At 55.3% G+C, this 18,812-nt stretch overlaps 2 protein-coding genes across 2 annotated transcripts; one reads left to right on the top strand and one right to left on the bottom strand.

Moving 5' to 3' along the window:
- Positions 1–219: 219 nt before the first annotated feature.
- ATPAF2 (ATP synthase mitochondrial F1 complex assembly factor 2) lies at positions 220–8,076 on the bottom strand. Its single transcript, XM_075718923.1, has 8 exons — positions 7,944–8,076; positions 6,057–6,101; positions 5,558–5,703; positions 4,618–4,715; positions 3,551–3,631; positions 3,304–3,416; positions 1,453–1,568; positions 220–819 (listed from the first exon to the last, which is right to left on the bottom strand). The coding sequence occupies exons 1-8, from the start codon at positions 8,074–8,076 to the stop codon at positions 682–684; spliced, it is 870 nt and encodes a 289-aa protein (XP_075575038.1). The 3' UTR covers positions 220–681.
- A 298-nt stretch (positions 8,077–8,374) lies between these two features.
- On the top strand, positions 8,375–18,463 carry GID4 (GID complex subunit 4 homolog). The gene is given in 8 exon segments (XM_075718360.1): positions 8,375–8,404; positions 8,406–8,485; positions 8,487–8,742; positions 11,255–11,314; positions 12,293–12,400; positions 13,173–13,274; positions 14,310–14,440; positions 15,663–18,463. Coding segments are annotated over 8 exon segments (831 nt in total). The 3' UTR covers positions 15,727–18,463.
- The last annotated feature ends 349 nt before the right edge of the window (positions 18,464–18,812 follow it).

Genomic DNA, 18,812 nt, shown 5'->3' with positions numbered 1-18,812 from the left:
CGCCTAGCGTGGAGAGGCTCACCCAGAGATGCGGAGGGAGCAGGTCTGTTTGGTAGTTAGTGTCTGCTCAGCTCTGCTCCATCTTTTTTTTTTCCTGCCTGCAGCCATCCCAGCACCTGCCTGGAGCCTGGCAGCTCAGGACCCACACCGCGGTTCGGTGATTAAAACAAAGAAATACTCAGCAGCACTGGCTTTCAGTATCTAACAGGGGCGTGCCTTTAATCAAACAGAGAGACCCTGGTGTTACATACAGGCACATTGAGGGATGAAGAACAGATGCAATGGAGTCTGTTTTCAGATTTCCATAACAAGTGCATGTCAGGAGCTGGCAGCTATGAAGACATGTGGCATATGCTGGGTATTTCTGTGCCGCGCCCTGCCCAGGAAACTGTTTCTTTCGTGGGAGCTCCTCTGATGAGTTACAGACACCCGTAACGGACAGAGATGCCGTCTTGGGGATGCAGAGGAAGCTCACCTTGACCTTTCCTCCTTGCGGGCTCAAAACTGCTGGCGCTGCACTGCGGCAGGCAGTCCAAGCAAGGAGTTGCCCACAAAATCGCAGTTCCTCAGCGTGAGGCTGATCCCAGGAAAGGCGTGGTGGCAGGAGGGTGGTTACCGTCCACTGGGTCACGCCAGCAATTCACAGCCGGGCATTTTCCTCCTGTGCCCAGCCCGGCAGCCTCAGTCCTGCAACAGCTTGTGTTTTACGGTCGAGCTCTCTGAACAGAGGTGAACAAAGAGAGTCCCAGCTGCCGTGCGAGCACGCAGCTCGCACATGTCATAGTCGTGGGCCCACTCCACGTTGCCCCACCGCTGAATCTGAAGAAGAGGAGGAACGTGAGTCAGTTCAGAACTGGATTATACGTAGAGCTGCTCAGCGACTCTCAGCCTCCCTTTTCATGTTTGTGAAACGTGGGTAACCCCCCAGGAGCTGGGCTGATCACTGACTACGGGGGCAGGGAGCTCTCCAGATGAGTTTGGTGGAAGGACATGCTTCATCTGTACCGGGGTCTGAGGCAAAGCCCCTTAAAGGGAAGATGAAAAGATTCCCATCAACTTCAGCCACTTTTGGGGCAGGGAGAGCTTCACGCCAGGCCAGTTTCCAGCAAGCAAGTTATTAGCTCGGTGTCTACCAAGGCCTCCAGGCTGGATAACCCACAGCAAGAAAAGCCAGCCACGACTTTGCACTGTAGATTAGAGAGGGAGAAAAAGCAGCCATCTGGGTTCTGCAAAAATAAACTGGCAGCCCCGGGAGCACTCTGGGCTGTTGCGCCCATGATATTGCTCTACAGCAGCGCGCTCCAAACTCTCTCAAATGGGCAGACTGGCAGAGTGGAACCTCTCATGCAATAGCAGGCACTTCCCTTGCCAGTTATTCGTGGTGGGAGATGCATTTGTCATGCTGAGATTATTGCTATTTGAATTATAGGGCTGTTCTGTAACATAATTTACCTGGTATTCTTCCTCCAGGCGAGACAGAAGCACGGCTTTCTCTACTGTAATGTGCCTGTCAATCAGAGCCATGGACAGAATCAGAGATTTCAGCTGGGTGATTACATATTCTATACCTGGAAGGGAATAACCCAAGACAAACAAGATTCATGGTTGTTTTCTGCAGCATTACAGCAGCGTCTTCACATGCTCTGAAGAGACAGTCGGAGTGTGGTACCTCCTCAGGGACAGTGATACCTCCCACTTGCATCTGGGCACTTAAGCACCAGATCTGCAGCTCACAGCAGACACAAAGCTCTGTTCTGGCCACTGTAGCTGCGGTGACAAAGGCTATGCCTCGGAAACCGCCTCCTTTTATTCTGCCACAAACCTGCCCTGTGCAAAGGGAAGAGATACCCATCCAGGCCTGAGTATTCTGGAGCTCAGATCAAAGTCCAGGATGAAAGGGACTTGTATACTGTTTGCTGCTAAAAGAGCTGTCCGCATCTATAACCACTCCTAGAAAAACACCGTGCAAATGTGTGTGGTGTGTGCGGTGCCCTGGGAGAACTCTGTCGGCAAAGGACGCAGCTGCTGGGCTTGGCAAAATAAACCAGCAGAGCTCTTTCCTGCCGCACCACCAGCTACTGGCTTGCCAGACACTCCTCTTCAGGGGAGCAGAGCAGCTGAGGGACCGGAGCAGATCCCACAGACGCGCACACCTGGGAAGAGGAGGTGGAAAGAAGGGCTCAAAACTCTGAGCTGCTGAGCACTTGTGGTTCAGCTCAAGCTGATAGGAAATGGAGATACCTGTGCATGGACAGGGTCTAAGGAAGGAGCTGAAGTCAGACTCGTCCTGCGCTACCAGTCTAGGCCAGACCTTGAATTTCAGGTCTAAAGTTGACCCGCTGCCCAGGGGCTCCTCTTCGCCAGGGGAGGCACATGCCTTTCCTTTCCACCCTGCCTACCCATATTACAAACCATGAAAAGAATCATAGAATCATAGAATCCTTTAGCTTGGAAAAGACCTTTAAGATCATCCAGGCCAACCATTAACCTAACACTGCCAAGTCCACCACTAAACCAATTAAGGGGAGAGTAATAATGTCATGTTTCCTGGCTTGCTGGCTGGATTATTTTTTAATGAAAGTAAAAACTAGGAATCATTAAGGTTGGAAAGGATCTCCAAGATCATCAGTCCAACCATCAACCCAACACCAACTAAACCATGTCCCAAAGTGCCAAGAAGAAACAATTCATCAAAGAATATCTTTACAGGGGTAATGGGAAGGCTTTGCAAGTCCTGTCGCAGGAACCCTGTCCCTGATAGCTTTCCTTAGCTGCTCAGCTAGTGCATTGTGTGGGTTCCACTGTCTGCTGCTCGTTCGAGTCTTGCATTTGAGGACTCCAGCAAAGCAAACATTAATTCATTTCTTTATCTTTAGGTGTCATTCAACAGTATAAGGTAAGATGAAGTGGGCTATAAGGGTGAAAGAGTGAGGACAGCACACAGAACCATGGACACTCAGAGTACTAAACCCCATTTCATTTCTTTTCCTGCTAACAAAGCTGGGGACTAAGTCACTAGAGAGTTTGGCATTAAAGGAGTTATTTGTGCTCGGATAGAGCAAACAGCTCGCAGGGCAGCACAGTCAGCCCCTGAACGCTGTAGTGGCACTAAAGGCAGAGTCCCTACCCTTAACAAATACAGCTAAGGGACTGGCCTGCAAATTTAAAACATAAACCTCAACATTCCCATTATCTCAGCAGGAGAGGAAAAACATTACAGTCGCTTTTCTCCCCCGTGGAGAGGAACCAGCTCCTCCACTGGTGCGGCCTGAGTGGAGGGCTCCCCGGCCCAGCCCCTCTCACCTTGCAGGGCCCACATGTTGTAGGATGCCAGATGGCTGATGAAGGTCTCCTTGGTGCCGGCTGGAATGTTTGGCCCCAGGATGCTGGTCGAGGAGCCAATTGCCACATTGTACCTGGAACGATCACCCAGCCCCTTAGAAAAGCACAGAGCTTGTCAACCTCGCAGCTCCGATAGTCACAAGCACTAGAGCTCCTGGCCTCCGCAGGGCAGGGCACAAGCAAGACAGAAACATCTTTGACCTCTTACCTTTTCTCAGCCCAGGCAACAATGGGATCCCACTCGTTGTTCTGCAGCTCTGCCAAGGCGGCTGGCTCCTCCACACGATAGCTGGGACATTGCAGAACAAAACCACGCTGGATGTTCGCTCCCAGGCTGCCAGGCTGCTCCCTGCCAGGCTGGGGCACACCTCTGGGAAGGAAGCTGCCCTCCACCAGACCACGGCAAGGGGGACAAGGGCCTACTGTCCACCCAGGCAGTGGCAGCAGTGTCTGAGAGCAATCCCCCCACAATTCCCCAAATTCAGAGTTTTTGTTGTTCCGGGAAGGACAATTCTATCTTACTACAAAAGAGAGCAGCAAACCGGTCAACAGACAATTGCAGGTAGCCCCAAGCCAGCCACGGGATGCAGTGAGGTTTAGCAGTTAGAGCAGGGGACGCATCCCACTGGAACTCTTTACATGTCCCACTCCTCCTGCCTCACCGTGCCCAGCGGCTCAGCCCGGCACTCCCCGCTGCCAGCCTGACCAAAGCCACAGAGGCAGACGGGGGAGTCCTCTTCCCCTCTCCCCACAGGAGCTGAGCAGCTGCCAGTGGACGCCTCAGAGGCTGGGACCGTGAGACAGGAGCTTGGGCATGAACAGCCTTGATCCTGCAACCCACAGGGACTTTAAGGAACGAAGGGGGTTTTGCTACTGGTACAAGTAATCTGAGCTGCATGTGCTGGCACAGGAGTGGCAGGGACTGAGCTGACAGATTCCCCCAGGCCTTGCAAAGATGTTTTCTTTCTCCCAAGGCGATCTCGTTTCCTGCTGCTCCCGCCCTTGCCCAGCACGGAGGTGTCCAAAACAGAGTTCAACAGAGGACCAGATCCCCATTCTCCCTCATAACTATGCCCTTCGGTTCACAGACTTCCGTGAGGTTTGCAGATGTAGGACTGGCCTAAACTAATTCAAACCCTCGGGCCAAAACCAGGAGAGATCAGAGCCCTGCCGTGACTGGGTTATGGCAGACTTTTTCCCTCACTTCCCCCAATCACCCTTCCAAAAACCACACTGTGACAAGACAACCCCGCCAGCGAGGCCCCCATCTCATACCAGACAGTGTCAGTCTCCAGGAACTTCACCGCTGCACGGATCAGCTGCATTTTATTTCGCTGCGTAGGATTGTCCAGCGCCGTGTTGCACAGTGTGGTCTGCGAGATAAAGACACTTTAAACTGCTGTTATTCAAGGCTTGGGGAAGCAGCAGCTTCCGTTGTACAAGGCCAAGAAGAAGCAGAGGAATTCAGGGCAGACAGAGAACCGAGGAATGCAGCTAAAAGGGGCGCAGGGCCAGAACATAATAGGAATCTTTATGCGGCTCACATAATAGGAATCTTCCCACCAGATTCAGAAGCCTCGGGAGCAGGCCCATCAAGCACCAGGGGAGAGGGCTCATGGGCTACTCCAAAGCTCATCCCATTTCCTCCTGCCCCCTGCTATCCCAAATAACACCGTCCAGCCCCTTCTCAAGTCCCCCGCTGACACAGATTCCCCCCGCAGACAGTCACCCAGCCTGTATCTAACCGCCCTCACAACCACAAGGTTCTCCCCAGTACCCAGCCAAAGTCCCGATCTCTTGTCCCCGGTTCCACTGGCATTAGGACAACCTGCTCTCTCCACGTTCTGCATTCGGAGACCATTCTCACGTCTACACGGTCACCCCAGTTTTAGACCAAGCCATGCCAATTCTACTGCAAGTACTCAGGAGAGCTGGCAGAGGCAGGAGGCAGAAGGAAGCACTCTCAGAAGATGCCCCCATCTCACGCACCCTGGCGCAAGGCTTACAACTCAAAGCAATTATCAACCCCAAAGCATTTCTCAGCCCCTTGCTCTGGAATCCATTCTGCCAGCTGGCAAAGCCCTTAAAAAAACCCACCTTTAGCCCCTGGCGTTTGGATTTCCTGTCTTTAATCACAACTTCCTTGACCTGACCGCTCTCAACACACCACGTTCTGCCCCTCCGAGGCCTGGGTGCCCCGACCTGCCATGCTCACCAGGTGCATAGTGTAGAACTTGATGGTGTCTTTCTGGGCGTCCCACTCTGTTGCCACTGCAATGGCCAAGGCCTCACTGGGGACAGTGAAGAGCTTGGCCTGGGGCGTTTTCAGCTTCCGGTGGTCCAGGTTTATTTCAAAGCCTCCTGGAGAATCAGAGTATAAATCCTGGGGAATCAAAGAGGAGCAGGCACTAAGGAACAACAGACAACCCCACAGCGGGAGCAGATTCAGAGCCGGAGCTGACAGGAGCCAGGGATACTCGAGTTTCCCACCAGCACCATCATTTTACATACTTTTCCCCCAATATGGTCTTGGAAGCTGTTTCCCACCACACAGCCTCGCTACAGATGAGGAAAGGGCGTGGCAGGCTGGTGACAAACACCCCACTCACACAGCCTGGGTCGTGGGTGTGCCACGCTCTGGCTGAAGAAGCGTGGGGTGATGACACCCCTCCTGGCAACCAGCCCCTCCGGGCCGGCCCGGCCGCTGTACTCACCTTCTCCTTGCGAGATGCTCACGTTCTGGTAAAACCGCTTCCTCTCTGGGGACAAAAACAGAGCCATTCAGAGAGCAGTTAGAGGAGGTTTGGCCGCTTCCCCTGCTTCCCACCACAGCCCAGAACAGACAGAGCCTCGGTGCTGTTGAGGTGGGCTGGCCACAAAAATCCTGCCCATTCATCCCCAGCTTTCAAGCACCGCACCATTTCAGCGAGCTCCACTCAACTGGAGAAGCACCGTGAAACTGGTGAAACTGGTTGCTGCTGTGCACAACCGGCAAGCAAACGGGACCAGCTTCACTTCTGCCAGGCTGGGGTCTTAGCTCCCTTCGAACTGGCCTGCACCGAGTTTCTACAGTCTGGCAGGGGTGGTTTCCAAAGCAGACCTGTTCCAGCACTCCTTCTGGAATTTTGCTTTGGGGTCAATCTTTCAAGATTCTCCCACTGCAATCACATTTGACAAATTCATCTCTGCACCGCCCTGGCTAACACTCTCTCCCTGCTTGCTCTGTCTCACAGCGACAAGAAACCAAGCAGAGCTGGGTTAGGGGCAGGGCAGGCCACAGCGACCTCCCTGTTTGCCACCGACAAACCCACCCGGTGCCAGCCCCCACGCTCTCCCTCGGTGCATCTCGCTCATTCTCTGCTTTGACCTGCAGCTGCTGCACAAACCACAGCCACTGGCAGGCTCCAAGCGTGCAGGGGCAAGGACACTGCTCCCTCCACCGTGACCACCCATGGGGGCAGGTTTATCGCAGGCACCCGCGCTAACAGCTGGATGGTGTCGGGGACACATCGTCACACACGCTGCGGCGTGCCAGAGTCACCAGGGGAGAAATCACCACCCGCAGCCGCCTCCAGCCCACACATCCTGCTCCAGAGTACGCCTGCTCCAGCAGCAAGGGGAGCCCGAGGGAACTGCAGGTCTCTGTTTTTAGAAAAGCCTCCTTTCCTACCAGCGCCGTTTCACGCGCTCGCAACACCTAAGAGCCGGATTATACGTGTTGCAAAAGCTTGTATCTCGCACACAAGGCAGGAAGAATCTGCAAGCCATTCCCCTGATGACAGCAACCAGATCGTAAATCTCAAACCCATAAATCTACCTCGTGAAGAGCGAAGCGAGCAGGCCAGGCTGCAGGTCTATTATTCTAGGCTAAAAAAACCCCCACGTTCCTGCTGGGGAAAACGGAACAGGATTTGCTCAGGCTCAGCAACCTGCAAGCTTCAGGGCCTCAGAAAAAGCCACACTGTTGAGGCACCGTTCTGAAAAGATAACACGTGTGTACCCCAGAGGAGCCCTGAGTCACGTCAGTGGGCTCCCGACACCCCGCGATTGAGTCACCGTGACTCTGCAGCCTCACCTCAGACAGAATGCGACTAATTTTACTGTCCTCAAACCCACACGTTTCCAGAAAAATCTGTGGAGGGGATACATGGCCCAGAACGTGCCTGATCCACCCCGGCTAAGTGCCACCCCCCCCCCCAAATCCCTAAAAACCACCAAAACACAAAAGCAAACGGGTGCACTGAGGACTTGGCCGTGCTGTCAGCAAATCCCCGCTCCAAACCCCCGCTAATGCCAGGAGAAGGGCGCGGGGGGAGGCCCAGCACCCGGCCACGCCACGAAAAAGCCTTGGGGAGCCCGGACACGGCGGGGCCGTGCTGGCAGCGCTCCCTGCCCCGCCGCGGGGGCGGATTTGACCGTTTCCCACGTTTCCACCCACCCTGAGGGCACCGAGCCCAGCCCTCCCCTGGCCCGGAGTGACCTTGAGGGGTGTCACCGGGGGACGGGGCGGGGTGTCCCAGCGGGACCAGCCCCACCGGGCCAGGGAAGGGCCCTCCCCGAACGGGGCTGGAGAGGCCCCGGGCGGCCCGGCGCTCCCTCACCTGCCGGTGGGGCGTAGGTCCGGCCCCAGCCCGGCCCCACCGGGCCGCTCCCGCCGGCGACAAGAGGCGGTCGGGGGAGCCAGGCTGGCAGGGAGCGGCCTTGTAGCAGCAGCCGGCTGCAGCCGCGCCACATCGCGGCGAGGGGCGAGGAGAAGGACGAGGAAGAGAAGGAAGAGGAGGGGGAGGAGGAGAAGCTACCGCGCCCCCGCCTCAGCGCGGCTCCGCGGGCGCCGCCATGTTGCCGCAGCAGCAGCCAATCCGCGCCGCGAACGCGTTTTGCCCCTTCGGCCGCCCCGTCGCGCCGGTGGGGGGGGAGGAACTACATTTCCCAGCAGGCCCCGCGGCCGCGCCTGCAGGGAGGAAGCGCGTGCCCCGCGCCCGCAGCCAACCGGCGCCCGGCGCCGCCCCTTGCGCAGCGCCCGCGAGGGCCAATGGGAGCGCGCGGAGGCGCTGCCGGGAGGGCCTGAGCCAGGCGGCGGCGGCGGCGGCCTCGGCGTGCGGGGCGCGGAGCGGAGCGGAACGGAGCGGGCGGCGGCCCCGGCCGCGCTCGGCCCCGGCCACGCTGGCGCCCGGGGACCCTCCCGAGATGCCGGTGCGGAGCGAGCGGTGCCGCGCGGGCGGGGCGGCCGGCTCGGCCTCTTCGCCGCCCTCCGGAGCGGCCGCCAGCAGCCTGGTGCCGCCGCCCCCCATCAACACGGCGCAGCCCGGCGTGGCCACCTCGCTGCTCTACAGCGGCGCCAAGTTCCGCGGGCAGCAGCGCAGCAAGGGCAATGCCTACGAGGTGGAGGTCGTCATGCAGGTGAGGGGCCCGCCGGCGGCTGCTTCTCCCCGGGCCCGGCCCGGCGCGGCGGGGCCCCGCCGGTCCCCTCAGGCCGTGGGCGCCGTTCCCGCCCCGCCGGTCCCCTCAGGCCGCGGGCGCCCCATCTTATTCCCTCCCGGCCCCCTGTAAGGCCGCGGTCGTCCGGTCTCCCGTCCCTCGGGCCCAGTCGCTTTCTCTCCTCCCCCGGTCTGCCGGCTGCTGCCGCCCCCCCCCGCCCCCGTTCCCCTCAGGCCGCGGTTGCCGGGCTCGGGTCGGTGTCTGCCCTCCCTCAGACACCAGACGTCGTTGTGCCCCCCCGGTCCCTGTCCCCTGAGCCCCAGCGAGGCCGGTGGCTGAGGTGGGGGAGGCCCCTTTCCCTTGGTCCTTTTCCTGCGCCCTGGCGACGTGTGACCAGGGTGGGGGAAGCCTTGGGGGGGGACACACCCTTCCCCTCAGGCCTGGAAAGGCCCGTGGTCCTCCCTGCCACTGCTCCCCTCTGACCTGGCTGGGATTCCCCTGGTTCCATCAAGCCTGGTAATGGCTGTGAGTCCTCAGGCTCTGGAGAGTTCTCTACCCCCCCTGTGTGCTTGCCATTCCTTTCAACATGAGGGGAAAAAAAACCCTGTCCTTTTCCCCTCAGGCCCCAGGAGAGACCCCTTTTTCTCAGGCCCAGTGAGGCTCAGGGCCACCTCCTTGCTCCCTTCCCCTCAAACCCTGAGGAGGCCCCACTGCACTCAAGCCTCCCCCCCGCAACTTCTTTGCCCCATTCCCCTTGGGCCTGGCAAGGTTCATAACCTGGGATCCCTCCCCAATTCCCTTCAGGCTCTGGAGTGGCCGTGCACCTCCGTGCCACGGGGCGAAAGGGTAAGAGCCCAGCTTAGGGTGGGCGGTGTTCTGGGAAGTCCCTACCAGCAGGACCGTTTTTATTTCAGGCCTGGCTGGAAATCAGCAGGAATCTAGGTCCCAGCCCCTGGTTGGATCTGAGATGTGGGGTTCCCTGTCCCTGGGGCATCGGTGGCTCCCCTGGGCTGAGCAGGGAGTGCGGGGCGAAGTGCGGTGGTTTTGTCTGTGGCAGGAATGCAGCCAGACAGCTGTAGTGCCCAGCTGTGCTGGGGAATTGGGACGCTGACTCGCGTGGCTTTTCCATTCCTCCCTGCAGTCATTGTCACCCTGCGTGCTTTATTTTTAGTCCTAGGCATTGGCACGATCGCTTTGGGCAGAGCTGGCGAGGTGCGGAGTCATTAGTATGCGGGCAAGCCAGACATCTGATACACGCTTTCCTATAGAGCACCCTGCGAGTCACAGCTTTGTTCCCAGTTTGGTGGCACGGGAGCCGGGGGACCGTGACTGAGCGTGTAGCAAGTGCAGTGACGAAGCTTGATGCGTGTGCCGGAGTAGTGGCAGAGCCCCAGGGTCAGCAGATGGGGTAGCGTTTGAACTGGACCATCTGCTTTCGCGTAGGGTCCTCCGCTTGTCAACGGCACAAGCGTACCTGGTATGGTTTGCTGCGGTGGAGACATCCTATGGCTGATCAGCTTCACTGCACGCTGCCTTCTGGCAGGGGCTGGCTGTGGCTTTGTGCTAAAAATGCTGCTGTTTTGTGTGTGTCAGCTGAGAAGAGGTGGCTGCCTGCTCTCCCTGTGCTGAGAGCAGAGAAACGTTGCTTTTCTTTGATCACAGGTGGGGAAGATCCGTCTTCTCGCAGTTGATGTTTGCGCTTCCCCAAATAACAGGCTTCTTGCTTTGAAAACCGATCTGGAGATATCGGGGGAAAAGCTTGGAAAATCCCCTGGTTTTAAAGGGATCCCCTGCCTAGTTCCTGCACAGCAGAAGCAGCGAGATGCAGCCCCGTAACTCAAAAGGGAGGCATAAAAGCATTCCATCTGGGAGAAAGGCCTCTTTTAAAACACACGAGACATCGTCTGGCTTCTGAGCAGGCTTTGGTGCGTGCTGTGCCGCCAGGCCGGGTACAGAGCAGAGAATGCGGGTAGCGTGTGAGAGGTGTGGGTCAGGCCTGTTAAGTAAGCAGACAGCGGAGCTCAGGGCCACGCTTTCTTCCTGTAGCCTGAATTATCTCCGGTAAATAGATGCTTTTTACTCTTCCCTCACCCCAGTGCCAGTTTGTGACTGGGAAACGTGGGGACTGGGAGCGCAGGTGATTCTGCCAGTGGTGGTCTCACTCGGAGAAAGCTCTGAGCCTGCTTCCTTCTGGGTGGAGACGACGGGGTTTGCTTCCCATTAGAGATCTCTGGGCAGAGGGTGCTGCCCGAGTGTGATGGAGCTGGAAGTGGGGGTTGTTGTCAGGCCTGGGATGTGGGGGCTGGCAGAGGCGAGCTGGGCACCTCTAAATGATCTTTCCGAGCGGTTCCCAGCTGTAGGGAAGGGCTGCCGGTGTTTGAGCATTGAGCTGGACCGTCTGTACCAGTTGAAGCTGAAATTAGCCTTGGGGGGGTTAGAAACTGCTTTGGATCAATTGCCTATGCTTATGGTTGGACTTTGCACTCTTTTCTAGCATGTGGATATGGAAAACTCCTATCTCTGTGGATACTTGAAGATTAAAGGCCTTACAGAGGTGAGTGTTAACTGCAAAACAACACGAAAAGGTGCTGTGGGAAGGGTTTTCTTTTTCCTGGTGGGGTGGGAGAAGCTGCCACCAGAAATAAGAAGTGGAGGGATTGAGCATACAGTAAATTTGACCACTAAGTAGTTGAATAGCTTCAGTCTGGTGCTCTTGGCATGTTGAGCAAATACGACGGGCCTTGATGGGAGTCCTGAACGAGGGAAGCTGATCTGGCATCCCTTGCTGTCTGAGCAGAACCGAGTCTGACCCTGCAGTTAGCTTTAGGCACTCTACCAGTGGCGGTGTGTTGCTGAAAGAAAAGAAAGCAGGACCCCAACAGTCAGATCTTTACATACTTCCTTCCCTATTTGTCCTCTAAGATCTGCTTGTCGTGTCGGACAGTCGGTGAGAACTGTCTCCCGGCGCTGATGGTTCTTTGGGCTGCAGGGCACCGTGTGTCTGTCGTTACACGGGAGCGCTTGGAGAAGCTCGCTCACCCCAGCTGAGCCCGCTGTTCCCTGCCTGCGTTCTCCTAATTCGGTGCCAATGCAGAGCTGAAAAGGAGCAACTTCTTCCTTGGTGGGGTGGCTTAGTCCAGCCCTTGGGCTTTGTAGCAGTTGCGCAGCAACCGCTGGGTATCTGCTGGGGAGAGGTGCTGGCTGTAAACGGTCACTTGTGATCATCCAGCTGGGAGCTTCCCCACAAGCCAGCTCTGACGTGGCTCCTGGTTTCATGAAGTGAATAGAGAGACAGAGAGGGGCTGGAATAAGAGGGTGGAGGCTGTGTGTGCGTACGAGTCGGACTTTAAGAGGTGTGAGGCAGGATGAGTCAGTGTGATGCTCAGAGGGACGGGAGCACTGGCTTCAGGTTGCCCGGAGCTCTTGCTGCGAGGCGCTGCTTTTTGCTGAGCCTGTACACCTCTACCTGCGTTGGAGTTTGTCTCTAGGTGACAAATCTTCTGACCTCTCACTCATCTTGCTTCTCTCCTAGGAATACCCAACCCTCACCACTTTCTTTGAAGGGGAAATAATCAGTAAAAAGCACCCTTTCTTAACACGCAAATGGGATGCTGACGAAGATGTGGATCGTAAACACTGGGTAAATAAATCGGGAGGTGGGGGGGCAGATGCAGTCCTGGCTGAGCAGCTGGTTTGGAGGTGAGGTCCAGCGTGTGCCCATCCAAGAGCTGCCAGAAGGGCCTGGAAACCTCTCCTTTTTGGGTGTCTCCCTCCTTCTCCCGTTGGGATCTTTGCAACTAGAGGTCCCTCCAGCAGGCTGTTGACTGTGCTCCATTCGAGAAGGGAGGAGGTGTCTTGCTTTCCACTTGCTGGCCCTGGGCTTGGAAAGGAGCAGGAGCAATCCCCATCTCTTGACCCCCTAGGAGAACACACTCCTTATTTTGAAGACTCATCACAAAATGAAGTGGAGAAGGGGAGAGGGGCCCCTCCGACGTGGGCAGGGCAGCTGGTACCTGTGTCTCAGCCACCTCAGCCCTCTGCTCAGGACGGGGTGTGTCTGCTGCTGTGCTCTGGATCAGGGCCACAGCAGCCCGCTGATTGCCTCCCTGCCTTGACCTTTGCTGTTGTTTGCCAGACTTTGATGTTTATTATGTTTCTGTCAAAAATGTCTTCCTCTGGAAGTGTAGGAGCTTCTCCAGCTGGGCTGGCTATGGCTGTGGATGTCTGGCAATCCTCTGTGTTCCCCTGTGCTAGTCCTGGGGTGTGCGTTTAGCGCTGCTCCAGGGAAAGAGCAGCCCCTTTGGTGAGGAGGTCCTGTTCCATAGCCCTTTTTCCGTCCTAAATAGCAGCTGGCACTAGTGAGCTCTGCTCCTGGAATAAGCATCCTGGGTTTTTTTTCTTTTTTGTTTCAGGGGAAGTTCCAGGCTTTTTACCAGTATGCAAAAACATTTAACTCTGATGACTTTGATTATGAGGATCTGAAAAATGGGGACTATGTCTTCATGAGATGGAAGGTAAATTGTGCGTGTCTCCCTCTCTGATGAGCTGCTTACAAGCGACTGACAGAGGCTTGTGGTGCCTGAAAGCTTTTTCAGCTGTGCTGGTTTAATGAAAGATCTGACCCTACCAACCTTGTAACCGCCATACTTGCAAATTCCAGTGTGACTCCTGTCTAGCCAGCTAATTGCGTCCTTAAGGGCTGCAGTCACGGGTAAAAACACAACAGGAAAATCTTGCTTGGTGATGCTCCAGAGGAGGAGAGAATTGGTGTCTTTGGTCCCTGTGTGGGGCCTGCTCTTCAGCTGGATCGATTCCTCCCTCTTTACATAAGCTTTGTGCAGCTGGGATGGGAGGAAACCATAGAATCACTGAAAGGTTTGGGTTGGAAAGGACCTTTAAAGATCATCTAGTACGTGCTCCCTCCCCTGCCATGGGCAGGGACGTCTTCTGGTTGCTTAAAGCCCTGTCCAACCTGACGTTGAATGCTTCCAGGGGATGGGGCACCCACAACTTCTCTGGGCAACCTGTTCCAGTGTCTCACCACCCTCATATTAAAGAATTTCTTCCTTATAGTTAATCTAAAGCTATGCTCTTTTAGTTTAAAACCATTACCCCTTGTCCTATCACTACAGACCCTGGTAAAAAGTCTCTCTTCGTCTTCCTTATAAGCCCCCCTGTAAGTATTGAAAGGCTGCGATAAGGTCTCCTCGGAGCCTTCTCTTCATCAGCGGGCAGCTCTGATTCCTGATTTTGCAATTGGCTTCTGGTTTGCAGTGGGCAGGTGTTGAACTGAAATTGGTCTTGTGTACTCTCAAAACTGGCTCTGTTCTCAGTTGCCTGCTTCCCTGTAAGATGCCTGCAGTGGCAGGTGGTGAAATAACAGCCTGGTCTCTGTGGTCTGGGCTGCTGTGAGTGCAGGGAATGCTCCGCCAGGAATGCCTTCGTGTTAGTGGGTGCCGATATGCAGTTTGGGAGGGGCAGATTGGGGCATGGGGCGGGGCTAGTATTTGACCGGCATTTTTAAAATACGGCCTGTGTTTTGTGTGCAGGAACAGTTCCTAGTCCCAGATCACACTATCAAAGACATCAGCGGTGCTTCCTTTGCTGGTTTCTATTACATCTGCTTCCAGAAGTCAGCAGCATCTATAGAGGGCTATTACTACCATAGGAGTTCAGAATGGTAAGGAAGCTTCCTTCCTCCTGCGGACTGAAGGGTGGCTCCTCAAACCAAGCAGCGACTCCTCTTCTGCTTCTCTGTGGCCTTGGGAGTGTCCAGGCCGTGCTTCTCTGGGCTGGGAAGGAGGTTCAGTCTGGCGGCTGGACCTCGGGGCAGAAGGGAGGGCGTGTGCACCACGCTTGGCCAGAGCAGGGTAGCACAGCCCATTCGTGTGGTATAAAGTGCTGCCCTTTTTTGCACGGCTGGAGATAATCGGGCCGGCAATGTGGCACAGGGGAGATAGAAGGTCTGGAGCTGCACTGTGGCCCAGCGAAGTGATGGTCAGGTACGTTGGGAGGCAGAGACCGGCTGTGGTTCACTAGAAGCAGCCCTCCAGAAGCCTGATCTCCAGTCCAAACGCTCGCAGGATTTGCCTGCTCCTGCCCTCCCGTGGGGACCGGCGAGCGTAAGGCAGCCTGGCCTCCTGTGCAGGGTTGCGCTCCCTCAGTTTGTGCTTTGCTCAGCATTTTGAGCTTTGAGCTTCTCCACGCCTTGGCCCTTCAGAGGATGTTGGAGGGGCCTTCGAGAAGGAGCTCGGTGCTTTCTCACATATAACAGCTTGGCCGTTGCTTCCTTCACACAGAAATCTTGTTAGGCCCGTGCCTTGTAGTCCACGGTCCTTGGGCTCTTGCTGTAAGACACAGGGACCAGGCAAAGTTAATTGGTTGGCTTCTTGTTAAAGCTGTGTGATAAGTAGCTGTGGAGAGCTCTTTTCCCTCTGTCAGCCTTGGATATTTGTCATACGCAGCAAGTGAATCTGCAGGGTGGCTGGAAGCTCTCGGGAGGAGGGAAGGTACCTGGGAGGCTTTCAAGCGAATGCCCTCGAGCTAAGCTTTGAAAGCCCCGAGTGTAATTTGCAGTTGTAGCAAACACTGTTTGAACATGAAAGTTGGTGAACTTCAAAAGGTGTCCAAAAACCACAGTCAGCCCACCTCGAACGCAGCCTGGCTGCAGGTAGCTCAAAGGCACGGGGGTGGAAATGAGGAACGATGCCGAGTCCTCGCGGGGTTTTTGGCACTGCGGGTAAGTGGGTGTTGGGTGCCTGAACACCTCTGAGACTGTAAAAGGGAAGAGAAGAACCAGCCCCTGGGATGTCTGCTCTCTGACCTGCCAAGCAGGAGCCCTTAGTGCCAGGGGAGTTCTGTTGCCCTACGTAATCCTCTCCTGTCTTTTCTCTCTCTCCCAGGTATCAGTCATTGAATTTAACTCACGTTCCTGAGCACAGCGCTCCTATCTACGAATTCCGATGACAGCTGTCCAGAACTGATACCACACAGAAGCAAACCGGGCAGGAGAGCATGGCCTGCCAGGAGAACTGTGTCCCTGTCGGAGCACGGGAATGCACGCTTCTCTCCTGCCCCTCGGACTCGCGAGAGAGAGCCTGAATGTTAACCCACCCAGCCCAAGGAGCGTGGCTGCTGGAGCTTGATTCTCCCTCCTGTCGAGTGGCGATTTGATCTTTAATCTGGGTTTAAGCTACCTTTAAATGCACTTTCTTATTGCACAGCTAGTTTCTCTATCACTGAAGTTCCTCCCGGCTCTCCTCTGGAAGCTGTTTTTCAGTAGCTGGAATCGGTGGTCTGTCCTCTGAGTAATAAGAAAATATAAGCTTGGTGCTTATATTTTCATTGTTACAGTCTGATATGGGTTGAAATCGCCAGGACTCAGGTTTGTTGCCCAGATTGCCAGCTCTGATGCTCCCGGAGCCGGGTCCCGTGTGTGAGGCTCTGCTTGGCAGAGAGCTGCTCAGCTGCAGAGTCTGTTGAGGGAGTGTTGGCTGAGACAGATAAGGCTTGAATGAGTCTTTGCTTCGTGCTGGCTAACGAGGTTAGCCAGAGCTGCAGATCTTTCAGGAATGCCGGCTCTTTGGAGCTGGGAGCTGTTCTGGTGTCTGGATACGTCACTGGAATTGATTTGATGTATGGACTTCCAGGCTCTCAGTAAAGTGGATCTGAACTCTGCTTATAGGTGTATATTTGCTCTTTACTTAAATTAAGGGTAAAAAAGGAAAAAAAAAAAAAAGAAAAAAAGGAAAAAAAAAAAGACTTTTATTAAAAAAAAAATATTTTTATGGTTCCTTCTCTGAAGGACCCTATGGCAAATGCACAAGTACTCGATTACATTTTACCGTTTTCACATTGAAAACCGGGAATGTCTGCGTTAGTTTTTATATCCATGTATGTAATCAGCTAGCTGCTTTGGGAAAGTAATCGGAGTACAAGTGTTGAGCAGCATCACCGGGACAGCTCTGGGACTGTTCAGCATTTGTACTCGCTCTTCATGCTTCACCAACACCACCGCTTGATACCTTTTTACAAGGAAAAAACAAAAAGGAAAAAAAAAACCCAACCCAGTAGCTCTCCTGACTTTCAAATGTTTCAAGTGATATAACTTAAGGCTTGTGTGCCAAAGCGTGTGTGTACGTGCGTGTGATTTTTTTTTTTTAACACATTTTAAAATAAGTTGGCTTCAGTTGTATATTTAATGTGACAGTCCCACCTGTGGGGCTTTTGTGAGAGTTTAGTTTGCGTTTTTCTGGCTGTTTTAAAAACAACCCCTTAAAGCAGGCTTGTGTCACGCGCTCACCGGGTGGGTGTTGAGAACGGGGTTTGCCGCCTGGGAGAGGAAAGCAAAGCCCTCCGTGTGCCTAGCGCCGAGGCAGTTTGGGTTTTCTTCTTTTTAACTAACTCTCTTCCTTTCGGCAGCATGTCTGGTTTATGGCAGCAGCTGAATTGCTAGTTTAAGCCTTAACGAGAAAGTATTCAGGTCTCGGTGAGCCCGTTTCCTCTATTCCAAGTCGGGGATCTTGTGTGATCGGAGAAGCAGCCAGGCTGGTCTCAGGAGATGATGCGGAAAGCACCTGCCTTGTGCGTGCTGTTCCCTGCGGATGAATCCTTTTCCCCGGCGCAAACGGAGAGACACGTGCTTACAGGAGAAGGCGGGAGGTCTGGCGCTTCCGTGGGGCAGAAGCCTGCCTGCTGTGCTGGCGACGAAGGAAGCGCGTGCCGTTGTCTTGGCTGTTGCGGGTAGATTTGTAGAGTAGCGCGAAGGCAAGCGGGAAGAGCAATTTCAAGGCGCCGAGGGAGAGCGTCTGCGAGCGGAGCAGTTGGGAAGCGGATTCCCATTTTATTCTGCTCCTCTCGGAGAAACTCGCCCCCTTTGGCGGTGGGGAGAGGGGTTTCCTCGCAGGCGGTGCTGGGAGACGTCCTGGTTTTAGAGGCGAAAGCCGGCCATGCTGCTCCGCTCTGACCAAGCGCGGGGGCGAAGCTTCCTCCCAGGCACTGTGCGAGCACCGGGACCTGGCTCCGCCGGTTTGCGGCCCTCCGGAGCTGCCCATGTGCAAGATCGGTGGCGGCACCGGTCTCCTTGTGCTCCCCAGGGCTGTCAGTGCCAGCGTGATGCTTGGGGTTCTGACATGGTTTAATTGAATGAACGCTGTGGTTGTTGGCAGAAGCTGGGTTAGGAAGGGTCCTGAGGTGGTTTAGTATGTATAACTACCCCAAAACTGCTCTTGAAGTTGTTCTCTGAGACTCGATATGTTGCGAAAAGAGTGGGGAAGGAGCGTCCTGCTCTCTGCCTGCCTCCTTCTGACCGTCCTGAAGCCAATTTCGGCTGAAATCCAAAACTGCCAGGGTGATGCCGCCCGTGGGATGCGTGTGGTGGGTGCAGAGCGGGTCCCGGAGCCGAGAGGTTCGCAGGGGCTGTTGGCATTCAGAGCTTCCCTCCTCTAAAGCCTTCATTTTGGTTTTCTTTTTCTTTGACTCGTTTGATGAGCTAAGGAGAGATTTTATGTATGTCGCGGTGTGGTGAGAGAGGACTGACCGGGGGAGGATCTGGGGTGCGGCGCTAGGAAATGGGGTATATTGTCTTAGGAGAGGTTGCGATGTTTCTTTTTTTTTTTAACCGCGCTGGCTGCAGAAGGGGTGCGCTTGCGGGCAGACGGAGCGGGGGCCGAGGAGGCATTTTGCGGAGCGGTATTTGTCCAAATTAAACATGAAATGTATTTAAGGGGTCTGTGTCCGTGTGTGTTTGTCAACCAAAGCGTTTCTCGGTTCTGGGCGAGGGTTGTACTTCATCTTCCCGCCTCGAGGGTTTCTCCAGGAATCCAGTAAGTTGCTGATTGCCTTAAATGCAGGGTCCGGCCTTAATTAGAGGAGCAGGAGGGGGCAAGGCCTGGTGCGGAGGGCTCCCTGGGAAACCCGCCTGCTTCCTCGGCGCTTTAAGCAGCTCCTTAGCGCTTTCACCAGCTCCCGTTAGCCCCCTCCTTAGCCTCATTCCCCGGGCAGCCCGAGGCACCCACCCGTGGGTGCTCACCCGTGCCCCCGGGCATGGCGGT

Source organism: Pelecanus crispus, chromosome 11 (genome assembly GCF_030463565.1).
Source record: "Pelecanus crispus isolate bPelCri1 chromosome 11, bPelCri1.pri, whole genome shotgun sequence".
In the NCBI taxonomy this organism is placed as follows: Eukaryota; Metazoa; Chordata; class Aves; order Pelecaniformes; family Pelecanidae; genus Pelecanus; species Pelecanus crispus.
This window is presented reverse-complemented; position numbering and strand designations above follow the sequence as displayed.